The sequence below is a fragment of the Artibeus jamaicensis genome, unplaced genomic scaffold (assembly GCF_021234435.1).
Source record: "Artibeus jamaicensis isolate MK-2021 breed Jamaican fruit bat unplaced genomic scaffold, CSHL_Jam_final contig_233, whole genome shotgun sequence".
Lineage (NCBI taxonomy): Eukaryota > Metazoa > Chordata > Mammalia > Chiroptera > Phyllostomidae > Artibeus > Artibeus jamaicensis.
This window is the reverse complement of record NW_026521486.1, coordinates 44,002,455-44,021,638: the sequence shown is the minus strand read 5'-3', so window position 1 is coordinate 44,021,638 and position 19,184 is coordinate 44,002,455. Positions and strand designations below refer to the sequence as shown.

General features: G+C 40.0%; 1 protein-coding gene across 1 annotated transcript; it reads right to left on the bottom strand.

Moving 5' to 3' along the window:
- Nucleotides 1-7,764: 7,764 nt before the first annotated feature.
- On the bottom strand, nt 7,765-10,752 carry LOC119061684 (centriole and centriolar satellite protein OFD1-like). The gene has a single exon (XM_037162309.2). The coding sequence runs from the start codon at nt 10,735-10,737 to the stop codon at nt 7,765-7,767; it is 2,973 nt and encodes a 990-aa protein (XP_037018204.2). The 5' UTR covers nt 10,738-10,752.
- Nucleotides 10,753-19,184: the final 8,432 nt, after the last annotated feature.

The window sequence follows — 19,184 nt, the reverse complement described above, 5'->3', positions numbered from 1 at the left end:
GGGGAAGGGGAAGGGGAAGGGGAAGGGGAAGGGGAAGGGGAGGGGAGGGGGGGGAGGGGAGGGGAGGGAGGGGAGGGGAGGGGAGGGGAGGGGAGGGGAGGGGAGGGGAGGGGAGGGGAGGGGAGGGAAAAACTAAGCCCAATTTAGACTGAATAGATTCAACCCCACACAGACCTGGATTAGGTCTTAAACCAAACTCTTCTACTAGGGTTACTCAATCTAGACAAGAGCAGACTTCCAGCTTTCCCTGTAACCCCTCATATATGCTGGGTCCCAAGCCCTGCTATATCTCAGTTAGAGCAAGAGATGGAAGGGCAGATTAACCTCTGGTTATGTCAGTTACCTAAAGAGGAAGTGGATTCAAATCCTCAGCTCCCAAAGGCAGAGCACTGGCTACAGAGCACATCACACTCACAGGCCCATGCAGGCGGCATCTATGCACAAATAAATACACACACACAAGGGCATCCCACAGAAATAAATACCTGTGGGTGTTGGTGTCTCTGTTAGACTTGGTGACTAATATGTGCTTGACATACTTATTTTGTTAAAATTCCTAATCAGGGAATCAAGTAAAATACAAGGTGCTTTAAGCCCAAATAAAAATGGAACTGAAATTACTTTAGACCCATTGCCAAAGCACCTAACTTATTAACTGAGCTTGTTTTAAAAGAAGAAAATGCTCAGGGCACATGCAAGGGTTGCAGGCAGGTTCCCTGCAGGCCAGTTCCCAGCAGGGGATGCACCAAAGGCAACCACACATTGATGTTTCTCTCCCTCTTCCCTTCCCCTCTAAAGATAAATAAATAAAATCTTTAAAAAAAAAAGAAGAAGAAAATGCTATCTACTAAGCACTAAATAAAATTAATCCTGTCAGACTTTTTAAAATTATTCACAAGAAAATTTATTATACTGCCAACTCAAGTGCCCATATTTGGTACATCTCTTGACCTCAGAGACATATTCTTCTAGCTCCAGACTATTTTTTTTTATTTATTTTTATTTTTTTATTTTGACTTTTTTTTTATTATTTATTTTTTATTGATTATGCCATTACATTTGCTCTATTCCCCCCTCCCTTCCCCTCCACCCTGCATACCCCTCCCCCACCATTTCCCCCTTTAGTTCATGAACATGTGTCTCAAATTCTTTAGATTCTGTATTTCCCCTACTATTCTTACCCTCCCCCCTATCTATTTTCTATCTACTGTCTATACTACTTATTTTCTGTACCTTCTCCCCCCTTCCCCTCCTCCCACTCCCCTGTTGCTAACCCTCCCTGTGATCTTCATTTCTATGGTTCTGCTCCTGATCTAGCTATCCTCTTAGTTTGCTTTTGTTTTAGGTGTGGTTCTTAATAACTGTGAGTTTGCTGTCCTTTCACTGTTCATCTTTTTTTATCTTCTTTTTCTTAGGTAAGTCCCTTTAACATTTCATATAGTAAGGGTTTGGTGATGATGAACTCCTTGAATTTGACCTTATCTGAGAAGCACTTTATCTGTCCTTCCATTCTAAATGAAAGTTTTGCTGGGTAGAGCAATCTTGGTTGTAGGTCTTTGGTTTTCATGACTTGGAATACCTCTGTCCAGCCCCTTCTTGCCTGTAAGGTCTCTTTTGAGAAATCAGCTGACAGTCTGATGGGAACTCCTTTGTAGGTGACTGTCCCCTTAGCTCTTGCTGCTTCTAGGATTCTCTCCTTCATTTTAATCTTGGCTAATGTAATTATGATGTGCCTTGGTGTGTTCCTTCCCGGGTCCAACTTCCTCGGGACTCTCCGAGCTTCCTGGATCTCTCGGAAGTCTATTTCCTTTGCCATCTTGGGGAAATTCTCCTTTATTATTTGTTCAAATAATTTTTCAACTGGTGGTTGTGCCTTTCCCCCTTCTGGTACCCCTATAATTCGGATGTTGGAACGTTTAAAGATGTCCTGGAGGTTCCCAAGCCTCTCCTCATTTTTCTGAATTCTTATTTCTTCATTCCTTTCTGCTTGATCATCTTTTTCTTCTGTCTGGTCCTCTCCCTTGATTTGAGTCCCAATTTTCTTTCCATCACTATTGGTATCTTTTGTATCAGCATTCATTTCAATTAATTTAGCTTCCATATGTTTCTCTAATTTGTGACTAAAATCCACCAGTTCTGTAAGGATCTTTATAACCAGTGCTTTGAACTGTGCATCTGAAAGACTGGCTATTTCTTCATCACTTAGGTCTATCGGTTCTGGGGCTCTGAGTGGTTCTAGAGCCATTTTTGGTCTATTCGTGCTGTTTAGTGAGCGGAGCGAAGCCTTAGTTGTTTACCAGGACGGGGCGACCCAGGTCGCTGGTTTGTGACGCTGTGTGTGTGGGCGGGGTCAGAGAGGGAGCAATGGCGATCCTCTCCGCTAGCCCAGTCTGTCCAGTCACTCAAACGCCTCGGGTTTGCTTATCCGATCTAATTTTGCGAGCCTGCTGCACCGCGCGGATTTCCCTTCTCACTGGTTTCTCCGCACGTAAATGCGCGCGACTGAGCGACCCACCGCGCCTATTCCCTGTGCGCTCCGGCAGCCAGCTCGCTGGCGATCAGCCCTCGGTTGCCTGCGCGCCCCGCGCACCGCCCCGGGGATTTTTTCTTGCTAACCTGCTCCGCTTCTGGCCTCGCTCCTCGTACCGGTCCAGCCAAGTATCTAGTTGTCCTTTGGACTCCGTATTGTCGATTTTCCGTGTGGCTTGGTTGTGACTGCTGTTAAAAATAGTTGTTCTTAGATTTGGTTGTGCACAGAGGCGAGGTAGACCCTCCACCTACTTCTCCATCTTGGCGGAAGTCCTAGCTCCAGACTATTAATACCACGCAGCCAAATGTACTTCGTATTTCCTCCTAGATAAACTTTGGGTCTCTCTCACTCTACTTTGGACCTACTGGATGCTACTTCCCTAGCCAGCCACTTGACCTCACATCCTCTCACTGAACGATGACGCACGAGTTTCTCGTGTTACTGCCCTGTATTACTCACTCAGCCGTCACCGACAGACCACTGCCACCGTGCCCACCATGGGGTCTGGCAGCCACATCAGGAAGCAATGGGAATCAGTCACAATGGTGTCTTCTCTTATTTTTAAGGATAGAAAAAGAATCAGACTATTAAAATTATAATACTTATTGTATTTTAATATGCTAGGCAGTTGGCAATCATCCTCTAAAAAATTGGTCTTATGCAAGCACTATTCAAAAGAAAATTGGCTTGAGGCATGACTAACCTCAGATCATTTCATGAGATAACAGTAATAAAAGCTTCCATGTTTAAAAGCCTATGATGTGCTAAGATATTTATTATACATGGTCATTGTTATATTCAGTTTTCACAACAAGCAATAAAATATAAGCAATAATTCCTGTTTTTCGAGTGAAGAAACATAATAACCTCTATGAGCCTAAACAGCTAGTCTAAGATCATGTAGTTTGGAAATCACAAACCCATCTAACTGCTGACTCCTTGCTATTTCCATTTCACTGCTCTCTCTCTTCTGCCATTCTCTCTTTCTGTGAGTTTCCTGGGAGGAGAGAGAGAGAAAGAGAAAGGGGTGGGGAATAGAAGGAGGGAGCGGGGAGAGGGGGGGAGAGAGGCAGAGAGAAGAACAAGAGTGGAGAAAGAATGCCAAGCTGTTTAATTTTATCAGGTTCCTAGAAAGTGATAAAATGTTTGCCTTTCAATATATGTCCTCGTACCTTCACTGAGTACAATACTAAAAACAAATGAGTTTATTGAATGAAATTTTTAAAAACCTGTTCTCAAAATATTCATTAGAAATATAGTTTTGAGTGGATAGTATGTGCAAATATTGTGTAAGTGCTGGAACACTGGGAAGAACAAGAAAAAAAGTTTCTTGCCTTTGAGAGCTCATATTCTGGTGGTGAACATGCAACGAACAATGTAAGTCCAGGTGGTGCTGAGAGAGGAAAAGAGAGTGAAACACAGTGACGTGATCTGATGCTCTAGGCCAGGGCGGTCAAACTCGTTTCCACCAGGGGCCACATCAGCCTCGCTGTTGCCTTCAAAGGGCTGAAATAATTTAGGACTGTATAAATGTAACTACCCCTTAACAGTTAAGGAGCAGAAATTATGTTTGGCCCTTTGAAGGCAACCGCAAGACTGATGTGGCCCCCGATGAAAATGAGTTTGACAGCCCTGCTCTAGAGTGCCTGAGACACCAGGAAATACTTGCTGGGAGATGGTCTTTGACTAAAGAGGAAAATGCTAAGAAGGAACCGTCAAGATCTGTGAGGAGAGTGTGCTCAGCAAAGGGTACATCATGTTGCATGAGCGGTCAAAAAGGGAGGCATCAAACATGTTTCTTGGAGTTTGCTTTTGACCATTTACTGAGACTGCAAGACTCAGAAAAAGCAAATTGTGTGATGGGAAATCAAGTTATATTTAATTTCCCAAAGGCAGTTCTATGATGCTTACTTTTACCAAGTAGGCTTGAAATAAAATATCTTAATTCCGGTAATTTTATATAAAGATTTTATTATACCTTTAGTGAACCCCTCCACTACTTTCATTTCGAAACAAAAGTACAAAAATGTTTATAATCTTTTCTTTTAAAGTTAGCTCTATTTTATTAATTTTAATTAAGGAAAACAAATCTTTGGAAACATCATTTTTACTTTTTCAGACTCTCTAGACTATTTTTGAACTACTCAGTCATATACCTCAACATATTTTTAAAGTAAATTTTGTGTTCAATAAGAAATTCAGTTTTCTGTTGGATCTACTCAAAAAGGTACATAAAAGGTCAGGATAAATTCCACCCCCCCTAAGGGCCTATGGTCCTTGGATTTGGGGAAGATTATGAATTAGTAAAATCTTTCTTTTAAAAATGCAGTGACTTATAAAGTCAGTTCTGGAACAAATAATTACATTACCATAAAGCAAAAATTGCTACAAAGGTGGCAAGATGAATCAGCTATTCTTTTTGGAGAAAGGAGTCAAATCTCTTGACCCACTTTTGGAAGAAAAAAAGTTTCTTTAGAAGGCAAAGTTGAGGGTGGTGGGAAGGGCATTCTGGGACAACACAGGCACAAAAGCTTGGTTGATGATGATAATGATGATGACTTTGAGAACATAATCTGCCACATGACTGGACATGACTGGACAATTTAACATTCCCAAGTGTATGTACCTTAAGAAAAAAATCATCTGAATGCCTTGGCATCTGATCCTCCTTGATACTTTGTTGAGTTTTATCCAAGTGCCTTTGCTTTCCTAGTTTCAGGATGACTTTAGAACATTAGAAATAAAGAAGTTTTAAAAAAGGGCATTGACTTTTAAAGTTGTTATTTATTACCTTAAAACTGTTCCAAAAATTACTTGACAATTACGAACTCAATTGTCTACATATTTGGAGAGATATTCATTTGTTAGAATTCTGAAATTTATGTAGACAGAATAACTGGCAAGTGACTACAGTTTTTATTCTTTAAAAAATATTTTTATTGATTTGCTATTACAGTTTTCCCAATTTTGCCCCCTCTATTCCCCCTCCACCCTGCCCCCAACCCTCCAGCATTCCCCTGCCTTAGCTCACATCCATGGGTTATACATATAAGTTCTTTGAGTCCTCTGTTTCCCGTATCTTTTTTTTAATCTCTCTCCATCTACCTTATGCCTACTCACCATGCTTGTTCTTCCCTGTAACTTTTCCCCGCTATTCTTCCCTTTCCCCTCCCCATTGAAATTCCTCTATGTGATGTCCATTTCTCTGATTCTGTTCCTATTCTCATTGTTTTGTTTTCACTGTTTTTCTTTTCTTTTAGGTTCATTTGTTGATAGTTGTGAGTTTGTTGTCATTTTACTGTTCTTTTTTAGATAAGTCCTTTTAACACTTTATATAATAATGGCTTGGTGCTCATGAACTCTTTTAACTTGACCTTTTCTGGGAAGCACTTTATCTGCCCTTCCATTCTAAATGATAGCTTTTTAGGACCTACATCCAAGAGTAGTCTTGGGTGTAGATCCTTGCCTTTCGTGACTTCAAATACTTCTTTCCAGCCCCTTCTTGCCTGCAAAGTTTCTTTTGAGAAATCAGTGGATAGTCTAATGGGCACTCCTTTGTAGGTAATTCTCTCCTTTCCTCTTGCTTCTTTTAGGATTCCCTCTTTATATTTAATCTTGCGTAACTTAATGATGATGTGTCTTGGTGTGATCTTCTTTGGGTCTAACTTCTTTGGGACTCTCGGGGCTTTCTGCAAGTCTATTTCCTTTGACAGACTGGGGAAGTTTTCCTTCATTATTTGTTCAAATAAGCTTTTGATTTCTTGGTCTTCCTCTTCTCTTCTGGCAGCCCTATAATTTGGATATCAGAACGTTTCAGGTTGTCCCAGAGGTTTGTAAGAGTTTCTTCACTTTTTGAATTCTTGTTTCTTCATTTTGTTCTGAACGGAAGTTTATTTTTTCCTTTTGTTCCAAATTGTTGCTTTGAGTCCTAGTTTCCTTCCTGTCACTGTTGGTTCCCTGAATATCTTGCTTTATTTCACTTTGGGTATCCTTCATTTGTTTTTTAATTTTTCGACTAAGCTCAATCAGTTCTATGAGCATTTTGATTACCAGGGCTTTAAATTGTCTATCAGATAAGTTGGCAATCTCCTCCTCACTTAGCTCTCTTTTTGAAGCTTTACTGTGTTTTTTCATTTGGGTCATATTTCTTTGTCTTGGCACAGCTGATAAGTTGTAAGGGGGTGGGGCCTTAGGTATTCCCAGGGCAGGGCAAACCTTCCTGCTGTGCTTTGGTGCTGCCTGTGGGGGAGGGGCCAGATAAGAAACAGTGCAGCCCACTTGCTCATCTCCAGTGCACTTTCCAATGAACTCTTGTGTGAGACTGGGAGCTTCTCCTACCACAGCAACCACTGTAGCCCACAGCCACCTCTGAGTCCCCTTAAGTCAGCCCCTCCCTCACAGCCCACCACCAGCCCCGCCCCCAAGATCCACGTGTTGGGAAGGTTTTTTTGTGTCAGCCCATGTGGTCCTCTGCCTTACAGGTCTGGTTGTTCTGGTTGATTTTTTTCATTAATTCCTTGGTTGTTGGAGTTCCATGCAGTTTGATTTTCTGGCAATTTTGGTTGTTTACTGAGTTCAGATCGGCTGTTATCCTCCTTTTGGATGTGAGAGGAAGAGAAGGGTTTCTACCTATGCCTCCATCTTGGCCAGAATTCTATAGATTTTTTTTCTTTAATTAGATATTTTAGCAATATGCAGTTATCATTAAATATATAATTTTAATATGAATACCTTGTCATTGTAACTCCTCATGTACTTGGAGATTCTTATACATAACAAGCACATTCGGATACAATTTTAATATAAAGTATTATATTATATATAATTATTTATATATTATATTATATATAATATGCATAATATAAATATAAATTATATAATATATACAATATATAATATATTATATAAATATAAATAATTATATATGTAATTATTTTATATATTATATACATAATATAAAGATATGTAAGTATTATATATCTTCATTAGTTTTTTAAACCTAGTGATTTAATGTCTATAAGTTACTAGAAATACTGATCTTAAAGACAATTATAAAATTTAAATAATTAAAAAATGTGAAGTCTGTATAACTGTCAATTTCTGCTGACTAGTAATTGTAATAATTAAAAATCTTTTTTTTACACAAACAATTTTTATTGAGAATTTTGTCTTATCACAGAGAACTCATAGGCCTTTCATCGTTACATGAGTAAAAAGCTGGCCAACACATGCACTTACCACAAGTCATCTGGTTCTTCATGAGAAAGGCCTGTGACACTTCCATCTTTGTCACTAAATGGCAGTGTGTCCACTTGCGAAACTTCTCTGACAATCTTCATTGAGCTCTTATGGTCCTTCTTCTGGTCCTGATTCTCCTTGATGATTTTCATGTATTTCTCCAAAGGGTTTTCACCACAAACAGATCTGTCTTTCATTTCTTGAATACTCCCTCCTAATTCTTTCTCTATTTCAATCTTCAACGACTCTTCGATCATCCGCCGTGGTTGATTGAGTTTTTCTAGTTCTCTCTGTTCCCTTTGTACAGCGTCTTGCAGACTCGGACTTCTTTCTTCTCTCTGCTCTTGTTCTTTCACCAGCTGCCATAGTTTTTCTTCTTTACTGTCTTCCCCAATTTGTGTCTGATCTATGCCTGGGTGGTGAGAGGGGACAGGTCGGGCAGGAAGAGCGGCCGTGGCAGCATTCAAGTGAGGCGTGTCACCAGCAGGATGGAGGCCATCCGCTTCTAAGTACTTTGGCATGTCCCCTGCATCTACACGAGATTCAAAAGCAGATTCATATTCTTCATTATTGTTCAAAGACTGCTTGTCAAGATCTGAAAATTTGGTTCTCCCTCGGAGTTCAGTTTGTCTTTGATAAAGACTGGCCTTCTGCTCTGGAGGGCTGGAAAGCGTAAGGGTGGAAAGGCTGTGCCTAGACTCAGCAGCTGAAGGCTGCAGTATTCTTTCAGGACAAAGACTAGAGGCAGCAACTTGGGATTGACCCAGACCTTCCAGGTGCATTTCAGCATCAAAGGGCCATTTAGTTCTCTCAAGGAGAGTGGTGGAGAGGTGTCTGCCAGCACCTCTGTGGAGCGGGGAGGCTGCTGTGCCCAGGTGCACTTCAGTCTTGCCCACTGCAGGCTGACTGGGCACAGCTCCTTCCTCTGTAAAAATATGTCTTTCTGAGGAACTTAACATGATGCTCTTGAGAGTTCCTTGCACGTGTAGGGGAGATGGGCTCTGGGATGCTAGTGGGCTTCCAGAGTGGGGCCAATGATGAACTCTTTGACAGTAATCTCGGAAAGCTTTCTCTAAATATTTGGCCTCATGCTCTAGCCCTCTTATTTTTGCCTTGGTGTTGGCTACAAACTCAAGGTCAGATTCAGGGGAGCTACCATCCGTGCTTGCACTTGGATAATTTATGATTCTTGGTGTAACTGTGCCTGCTGTTAGCTGTTCCTGTTTGAGAGGATTTTTCAAAAAATCCCCACTTGTCCCACCATTGGGTGACACTGTGGATCCGTTGACCAGAAATGGCTTTACATTGCGGTACACTTCATTCTCCAGGGCTGTCTCAGTTTGTTTCAGCTGCATTTTTAAATCGGCCACCTGCATAGTTAACCTCTTTACAGAGGCTTCGTACTCTAGTATCTGGGCCTTTTGCTTTGCAGTATGCTCAATTTCACTTTGCAGCTGCTTCTGCAGAGCTTCCTTGTGGGTTTTGAACTCCTTGTGCCCTATGAGGATAGCAGTTTTTGCTTTCTTTAGTTCTTTCTGCAAATTTAGAAGCTCAGGAGATGGCTGAGCTATGTGGTTTAAGAGATTCAAGTTTTCATTTTTACTCTCTTGCATTTGTTGTTTAAGTAATTTATTTTCTTCCCGAAGCTCTTGTTTCTCAGATTTTAGAAGTGAATAGTCATTCATTTCTTTCATCTTCTCATTCAGCAGGTGGTTTTGGTTTGTTATTGCCAAACACTGGGCTCTGAGAGACTCAAGCTCAAGCTGAAGTTCTTTCACACGATTTGCAGAACGACTGAGTTCTTCCTTTTTCAAATTAATAGCTGTGAGCTCCTCTTGCAGATGTATAGCTTTTTCTTTATTCTTCCTTTCCTCTTCAACCAGTCTGTTAGTTCTGGCTATATAGTTGTCCTTCAGCTCTAGTTGATACTTCAGAATTTCATTCTTGAGCTTCTGCTCATAGGCCTCCTCCATACTCTTTATATTCAGTTCCTGTCTCCTAAGTGCATCACTCACACTTTTATTTTTTTCTTCTTGCAGCCTCTGGGTCAATTCAAAAGCTTCAATTCTTTGCTTCAGCTCTACTTCCCGGCCTCTTACCAAATCTATATCTTTTAGGAGAAGCTGCCGTTGAGCATAAATTTCTTTTGTTTCAATCTCCTGCTTCTTTTGAATTCTCTCAAGGGACAGCTTTTCCCGAGAAAGGAGGGCTTCTGATTTTGCTTGACAAACTTTCTCAATGTCATTCCAGAACTTGGCTAATTCCACCTCAGACTTCTTCTTCTCTTCCTTTTTGATTTTTTCTATTTCATCATTTTTAAAATGCTTCAACTTTTGTTGCATTTCTACCTGAAGCTGCTGTTCTACTTCTTTCTTATATTCATTTAACTTTATTTCTAAAAATTCTAACTTTGGACGCTGAGGGTAAGCATCTGCAAACTGATCGTCAATAAGCTGAAGCTTCTCAACAAGAGAGTCTTTGCTAATAATTGTTGGAGTTGTCTGAGTGTCCATGTCACGAGTCTCTTTGATCTCATGGTATTCTGCCATTTCTTTTAGAAACTCCATGAGAAAACCTTTTTTGTTTTCTTTATTAAATCCCGAAACCAGTGATTTGTAGAGACTGGATTCAGGGTTGATTTTAACGAGCTGTAATAGATCCTGCATAGTAAATACCTGTTCCTCTGCCAAGCCACTTTCTGGGAAGAAAACCGAAAGCGAATACTCATAGCCACATCTTCGTAAGTGATCTGCCACTAGAGAGTTGGAAGCACCTAATAAGAGGGTGCTCCCTTCCACCGAAATGGACTGGGGTGCTGCTTCTCCGCTCAATACAGGGTGCATCAGTTCCTGAATGAGGTGCTTTCTCAGCTGCATCTTGAGCCTGTCCAGTATACCACGGTCCTTAAACATCTGGTAAAGCCTTTTGCGCAGCTCATCTTGAGTCAACACGTCATATTTGGGAGGCATGGTGGATTCCTTCCTTCAGGTTCTTACAGGTGGGTGGCGTCAGGCACTGGGCAGGGGGGCAACTCTCACTGTAGGCTGGAGGGTAGAGACAGTGACCTAAAAATATATCTTTGAGAGTAACTGTGGTCTACATAAATTCTCATTAGCCTCTTATAGTTAGATTTAGTTGTTCATCATTGTTTATAGAGTTGAATGATTTCTCCTCATTATCCTAACTGTAAAAGCAGTAGAGTATGCAAATTACTAGAAAATGTCCTACTTATAAACTATGTATATGAAACATCAAGTGAATTAATATATTCTTTTATGTCATTAATCAATTGATTAAACTCTCCTAAAACTGCAAGCTCACAGGACTGACCCCACCTTTAAAGCCTCCAAATAATCACTTACATTGTCAATAATGTAGCTAAGACAACAAATACATTTTCTCTTCATTTCCTTTTAGAAACCTGGAGGCTTTTAGTTATCCCTGCACAGGCCCCGGGTTATAGCCCGTCTATAACACTATTTATACTAATATCATTAGAATCCCAAATCAAAACCTGGGCTGGCTGAACCACTTGATATGCAATGCAGTAAAAGATGAGTTTTCCAGACTACAGTTCTGAGGAAGAAAACCTGTCGGAAAAGAAAAGAGGGAAGGATTTCAAGGTTTGTTTTCTTTTTTAACTTGGCTTTTCTACACTCCTTTTTCTAAGATGCCATTTGTACATACAAATCACTTGAGTTTATTTTTTAAACCCACACAGAGAGATATTGTTTTGTTGTGGTTAAATCCTAGTCAGTAGAAGATCAGAGCTTCCCATTGTGAAAGGAAATGAAGGCTGGCTGGGTCTTTAAGAGACATCAGTGTACACGTGGCTCCTTTCATCTCAGGCTTGTAATTGTTGTGATTTAGCCCTGAGCTTATTTCCAAAGGTAGCCTACTGAGAAAATCCTCCAGTGCCTAGCCCAAGGTACATTAAAGAAGGTTGGTTCCACAGATAAAAGTTTGTTATATTAATAAGTGAAAATACAAAGGCACTTTTCTTCATCACCTCCTTCTCATGAAGCTCCTTCTGTTGTACCAATATGCTGTATTGCCGACGTCATCCTACATCTAAAAGATCTGAGGCACATTGACAAAATGCAACCAAATATCAAGATGGATAAATGGAAAATCAGCTGACAGTCTGATGGAAACTCCTTTGTAGGTTACTGTCCCCTTATCTCTAGCTGATTTCTCAAAAGAGACCTTACAGGCAAGAAGGGACTGGAAAGAAGTATTCCAAGTCATGAAAACCAAAGACCTACAACAAGATTGCTCTATCCAACAAAGCTTTCATTTAGAATGGAAGGGCAGATAAAGTGCTTCTCAGATAAGGCCAAGTTCAAGGAGTTCATCATCACTAAGCCCTTATTATATGAAATGTTAAAGGGACTTATCTAGGAAAAAGAAGATAAAAAGATGAACAGTAAAAAGACAGCAAACTCACAGTTATTAACAACCACACCTAAAACAAAAACAAACTAAGGAAACAACTAGAACAGGAACAGAATCACAGAAGTGGAGATTATGTGGAGGGATAGCAACAGGGGAGTGGGAGGAGGAGAGAAGGGGAAGAGGTACAGAGAATAAGTAGCATAGATGGTAGGGAGAAAATAGACAGGGGGAAGGCAAGAATAGTATGGGAAATGTAAAAGCTAAAGAACTTAAGATGCATGGACATAAACTAAAGGGGGGGAATGTTGGTGGGAGAGGATGTGCAGCATAGAAGGGAATGAAGGGGGAGAGTGGGACAACTGTAATAGCATAATCAATAAAATATATTAAAATAATGGATCAATGACAAGGGGTTAATACCCAAAATATATAAAGAACTCAAAAAACTCAATTAAACGATCCAATTAAATGATTCAAACAATCCAATTTAAAAATAGGCAGAGGACCTGAACAGACACTTCTCCCAAAAAAATATACAAATGGCCAACAGATATATGAAAAGACGCTCAACTTAAGTGGCTATTAGGGAAATGCAAATCAAAACTACACTGACATACACCACCTCACACATTTTAGAATGATCATTATCAACAAGAGAAGTAATAGCAAGTGATTGAGAGGTTGTGTAGAAAAAAGAATCCTCATTCATTGCTGGTAGAAATGTAAACTGGTACAGACTACAGAAAACAGTATGGAGGTCCCTAAAAATTAAGAACAGAATTACCATATGACCTAGGAAACCCTCTTTGGATGTCTACCTGAAAATTTTGAAAACATTTATTAGCAAAAACGTATGCACTCCTTTGTTCATTGCAGCATTATTCATGGCAACCAAGACATGGAAACAACCAAAGTGTCCTTTGATAGATGTTTGGATAAAGAAATTGTGATACATACATGCATGATGGAATACTACTCAACCATAAGAAAAGATGAAATATTGCCATTTGCAACAACATATATAGATCTTGAAGTGAAATAAGTCAGACAAAAAAGTTAAGAGCCATATAATTTCACTCAATTTTATTCAATCCTTGAATTGACTGTTTTGAAGTATTATTATCATCATGTTATAGGTGTGAAGCTGAAGCACAGAGAAGTTAACCACATTATCCTAGGACCGATACCGTGAAAGTAGAAAAGACAGATTTGAAATCCCAGGAATGTGTCTCAGAGTCTGTACTTGTAAATACCATGCTATACTTGCTTTCTATTGTGTAAATGATTAATATAGTTCCTCTAGATGACCAGTCTTGTGTAGTAAGATGAATAGAACTTTGGTTTAAATTCTGATTTCATCACCTACTAGTTGAACCTTTAGCAAAATTATTTTGTCACTGTAAAGTTCAGTTTGCTCATCTCTAAACTGGAAAGAGTAAAACCTTCATTAGAACAGTTGTTATAAGAATTAACTAATAAGAATAAAATGATTACTGTTGTACCTGGAACATACTAAGTCTTTGTTGAACATTAGTTGTGCACTTTAAAATGCCTCTCATTAGCACAATGAGGGTAATGACCAAATATGGCTGACTGTCAAAATTACAATAATAATCACACTTGCCAACTACTACATATGTAATCCTCATAACATGGCAGGCATGTTTTTAGTCTTTTACTTGCATTCATTCATGCAGTCCTCCAACTACCTTCAATATACATGAGATAAGTATTATTATTACCTCATTTGGTAGGTAAGGGAAGAGGAGCAAATCAGGTAACTTGCTCAAGGTCATGTCCAGAGACAAAATGGTAGGACCTGGGTTTTCTCTCAGGCAGCCTGGCTCCAGGGTTAGTGTGCTAGCCACTTTGTGCATTCTTGGCATTTACCAGGGTTTCAATAACTGTTTGTAGAGGAATGTATAATTCCTTAAATTCCAGTTATTATTTCCTTTGTTAGCTTTAAGTCTTCTGATCTTTATAAAATGTGAAACCTGATGGTAGAGTATTATAATTCTTCCACTTGAAATTTTATGAATTTGTTTATTGGTCCTACAAAGATAACATAGTTTGATAGGGGAAAGAAAATTACAAGCAACAAAAATGACTGTGAAAAAGACCCTACACTAAACACCAGACTCCAATTTCGGGTTCCCATCTCATTAGCCTCCTGAGAATCTAATACTTATTATGCATTCAGGGTCAGAAACAATCTTTTTGATGGAAAAAGGGAACCACACCCATTTTATAGACTGGAATAAAACACAACATAGTATTTATTTCTCGAAGTTTATGAAAGTTTTCAGTAAATAGATAAAACACAAATTAGAAACTAATTCAGTGTGATTCATCTTTTTATCTAGATTGTTTTAAGGAGGCGTCAAATATAATCAATAACTTTAAAAACTTATTAGACTCTTTAAAAAGAAAGTCCTCTGATTAAAAAATAGTTTTGAGTACTTCATCTCAGGTGTCTTTCAATTTATAGTCAGCTTTGAAAGTTCATCTATCATTGTACAAGCAGGCAATCTGAAAACTCTTAGACACAAATACTAGTAAACTTTGTCTTTAAAAATTTAAAAAATTGTTTAGTACTATTGTTTAATCTTTATTATTTCTTCTAAGGGTTTACAGTAAAAGTGTAAGTTCAAAGCAAACTTCTAAATATTTTCAATGATTTTTTAATAAGAGAAAGTTTATTAAAATAGTCCCAGAAATAAAAAAGGTGAGCCAGCTGGGCTGTGTGGGCTCCAGAAGGGCCCTTGGAGCTTCAGAGAACGAAGGGCAAGGGTCACATACCTGGGAAGGGGAAGAGAGGGAAAGGAAAGGCATGGGCAGGCTCCAGAGAGTGGGCACCTGGGAAAGAAGGGGCAAAGGGACCGGCATGCTCAAGATGGGGAGAACGTGCTCTTCAATGGGTTTTAAGAGGTAAAGCTTCTCTGGTTAGACTTATTTACTCTCCTTTACTGATATCAGCGAAATAATATTTTATTACATTTACTGTGTTGAGAAACCATGAACCTGACAAATGGAAATAGGTTTAAGTATATTATCCTGCCTGGTGGTAAGAATTCCTTTGAGACCTGAGAGGTTGCCTAATAATCCAAAGTCCCATAACTAGTAATCTCTTAAACTGAAAGTCATCTCAGGCCCATCTCTGTCCAATGCCTGGAGCATTAACTGCTACACATACAGCCAAGTACCAAACTATCCAAAAACTGTTTTATGAAAAAGGGGAGGATCTGAAGTCTGTCAAGCCTTTACTAATACTAACAACTTGGAAGCTGGTGCACATCAATTTTTAAAGCAAAAGTTCTTCAGGAGCGATGTAGGAAGTGTTCATTCTTCAGTCTAATTTTGAATTCTTGGGTGAAGGATAGCATCTTGGACTTGTTTCAGAGCTAACAAATGAGAAACCAATTGCAATGAACTCTAAACTTAAGAAATACTCTGAAGTGTGAAATTCAGAAGTTTTTTGGAAAGACCGCAAATTATACAATGGCAAGATCATGGGTTCTAAAGTAGGTAATCCTGAGGTGAGTCCTGCCTCCATCCATCTTTATTGAATCTTTTCTTAAAGGTCCTCACCTTGAAAGGGGGGCTGTAAAGATTAAAGGAAACACCACATGTAAAGTGCCTGGCCCAGAAATCTCGGCCCAAATCTTCCATTGCCAGCTGGCAGTGGGCAGCTCACTTACTTTGCTGTGCTTCAACTTTAATTCCTCTGTAAACATAGGAAATATAATATAAATTTTGAAAGTTGTTACGAGAATTAGGAAAAATGCAGAATTTCCGGCATTTAGAAAAGTACCTAAATGATAATTGTGACCAGTATTAATTCTCGGGTCCACCACATATGTTGTATGTGAATGCAATGTGTTATATTTAAATTTGACTCTGAAATTTTTCAAAGAGCTTTGGCAAGGCTAAAATGTAAGAGATAAATAACTCATACCTCAATGATGTTGATATCTATGAAGTGAGGAAAAGAGTCAAATAAATCTCATAATTTTAGCTTAAATTTGTTCAGATGCAATCAAACTACAGTCCCAGACTAAGGCTATTTTTAAAGGTCAGCCTGGCAATGATCTCTTTTAAAGTATCTTCAGAAATGTCACGTTATAGAAGAGGCACAGACTCCTTTTGGGTTCTGAGTTAGTCAAGAAGAAACCCTTATGATGTGAAAAGCAGTTTTCCTATTTGTATATTCTGGCTGTGCCCTTTGTTTGAAGAGCTGTGATCAACATCACCACGATTCATGTTTCTGTCCCAGCAAAGGAGGATTTTATGAAGTCTTTCTTGGTTTCACTACTATTCAACATGATCCTGTTTGGCAATGAGCACCATCTGAACATGAGAAACTATTTTTAAAAGCGTGTTGTTTTGTTAAGACTGTAGGAAAAATATTAAAAATTTGACTTCTAAATATGAAAAGCTTATTTATGTTCTTCCAAAATGGGAGCAAACAAGATGTGTATGCAAACTGCAAGCTGATATGGTTTCACTGCCAGTCCCTATATAGACACGAGGTGGCCACAGCAGACCCAGATCCTTTGTGTCCATCAAAGAGTGTTCCCAATGCAGTCCCTACACCCACCTGGATCTGGGATTCAGTGATGGGCTATAGTCACTTGCTCATTTTTGAATTTGTACTAAGGGACGCACTTCGCTGACTGGTTTAGGCCTAGGTTACAACTCCATTCTTACAACTGGGCAGTAGGGTCCATCAAACCATGTATTTAGAGAGTGGGAAAGAGCTGGATCTCTAAACCAGTCAGGAGTGACTGCCAGATGAGGAGGAAGGTTCCTCAATACCTATCACTGGGGATTCATACTATTTACAAAACCAGTGTGGTTTCTCTCCTGTGACTAGATACTCAGTTTCTGAGGACAGGGTTCCATCACAGCCCCTGACAAGCAGAAGGCATTCGAACGGTGCATTTACAGGCTTTGTTTCTCTTTGATTTCTTCTCAACACAGCAGCTGAAGTGATCTTGTAAGGGCATAAGTTATGCCCTGTGAATCTCGGTGTCTTTCCAGTTCATGCCCAATACGAGTAAAAGTTATGGCAAATAACACAAAGGGCCCTCCACGGCCTGGTCTCCCTGTCACCTCTCTGTCCCCATTGCCTGCTATCTCTTTACCCTGCACTCTGCTCCAGCCCAGCCGGTCTCCTCACTGCCGCTCCGAAATGCCTGCTGGTCCTCTCCCTCTGCCAGGACCACTCTCCTCTCAGATGGGCATGAGGCCCACTCCCTCTTCTCCCGCGGGTAGCTGATTCCCTCCAGTCGGCCTTTCTCCGGCCAACCTATCCTATCTGTCATACCCACCCCACGGACTCTTGTTCTCTCTTCCCTGCTTGGATTTTCACTACAGCCTGTGTCACCCTCTAAAATACCTGTTATTTATCCTTCTCTCTCTCCCCCCTTCCCCTCCCTCCCCCTGCCATCACTAGATTATAAGTGCTATGAGGTTTTGGATGTTTTACTTCATGACTCTGTTCCTAGCAACAAAATTATATCCGGCATAAATGGATGCTCAATAAACACTGAATGAACGGATGATGTGTCACTGCTTTTATTCACCTTCCAGGTCTTCCGGTAAGCAATGTTTCCTGGTGTTCATGCCTTGGGACAGTGAGGCACTCCTATTCTGGATTTTGATAGCACTTTTGCCATCACTGTGGGCTCCGTAATGGAGGTGCCGTTAACCTCACTCACTCTTAGGCTTGGCACAGAAAAGATGCTCCATAAATAAGCAAAATTAGGCAAATGAACAATGTCCTAAGAATAACACACAATAGTGATTGTTTATAAAGATTTCAGGAAGCCTTCCATGCATCAAATTGTCAGCTATTCCAGTGAGAAAAATAGGTAATTAGATTATGTAAATTTTTTGGCTGTTATATCACATGAGAAGTTAGGTGTTTGCCCTGATGGATGAGCCCGTTGCAAGTCAAACCACAGACTCGGATGTTTTTCAGTCATTCATGTTTTCTATCTTTCTTTTAGTGTCCTCAGCCCAAAACACACACACACACACACACACACACACAACCTGAGACAGCTTATCATCTAGTACAGCATATTACAGCAATATATTCATTAACATGAACATACCAGCAGAAAGTATAAGACTGCTAAGTGTCTGTTTCTTTCACAAAGTGTTCTAAGGAGTGGAATAAGAGGCTGAAGCCTGGTCTAATACAAGAGAGAACGGGAGGGAGGAGGGAAAGGCCCACGGAAGCAGCAGCCACACAGACCCTCAGGGCCTCCCCTGGGCCAGGCACCCCAGGCTGGCCTCCAGCATGACTCAGTTTGAAGCCCCCTCGGAAGACTTGGCGAGTGTTACTTCCTGCCCAGCCAGACTTGGCTCCACAACTGGAACAGGCCAAAGCCTGCTAAAGAGCCACGTAGTAGATTCAGCAGTCAGGGAGTGGGGGAAGGGAAGGAGGAAATAGGCAAGAACTGAAACCTGTTAAAACAACATTAATTCCCCATCTGTGTCATCCTTTATTAATAGAGCTCACATGGAAGACCTGTGAAAGACCTGCAATTCTAAAAAGGATCTTCTGTGCTGGACACTCTTTCATACTCAATATAAGACATGGATTAACTTTGGACTTCTAATCATTATGGACCTGAAGATGTTAGAATATCAAAACTTCCCAGAAAAGAGATCTGAAATACTCTGACACTATTTTTCTAGTCCACAGACTATATGAGTGGTTTGAAGAGACTGTGTGTCTATTTGTATACTTGACTAACTTGTAGGGGAGAAATACATTTATAAATGTCAAAGAAATTGGAACCAAAGCCAGATGCAGATGGAGTCACACTCAGAAGCACAAGTGGGTAGTTCAAAACACCAGCCTCCAATACTATTTTTAAGAGTGTTTAGGTAAATACTGATTTCTTAAAATGGCAGCACTGTACACCTATAATATCGAGAAACTTCTTGATTCTGGGTACTAATGATAACAATGTAACCATTGCTGAGTACTCAACATAGGCCATCAAGA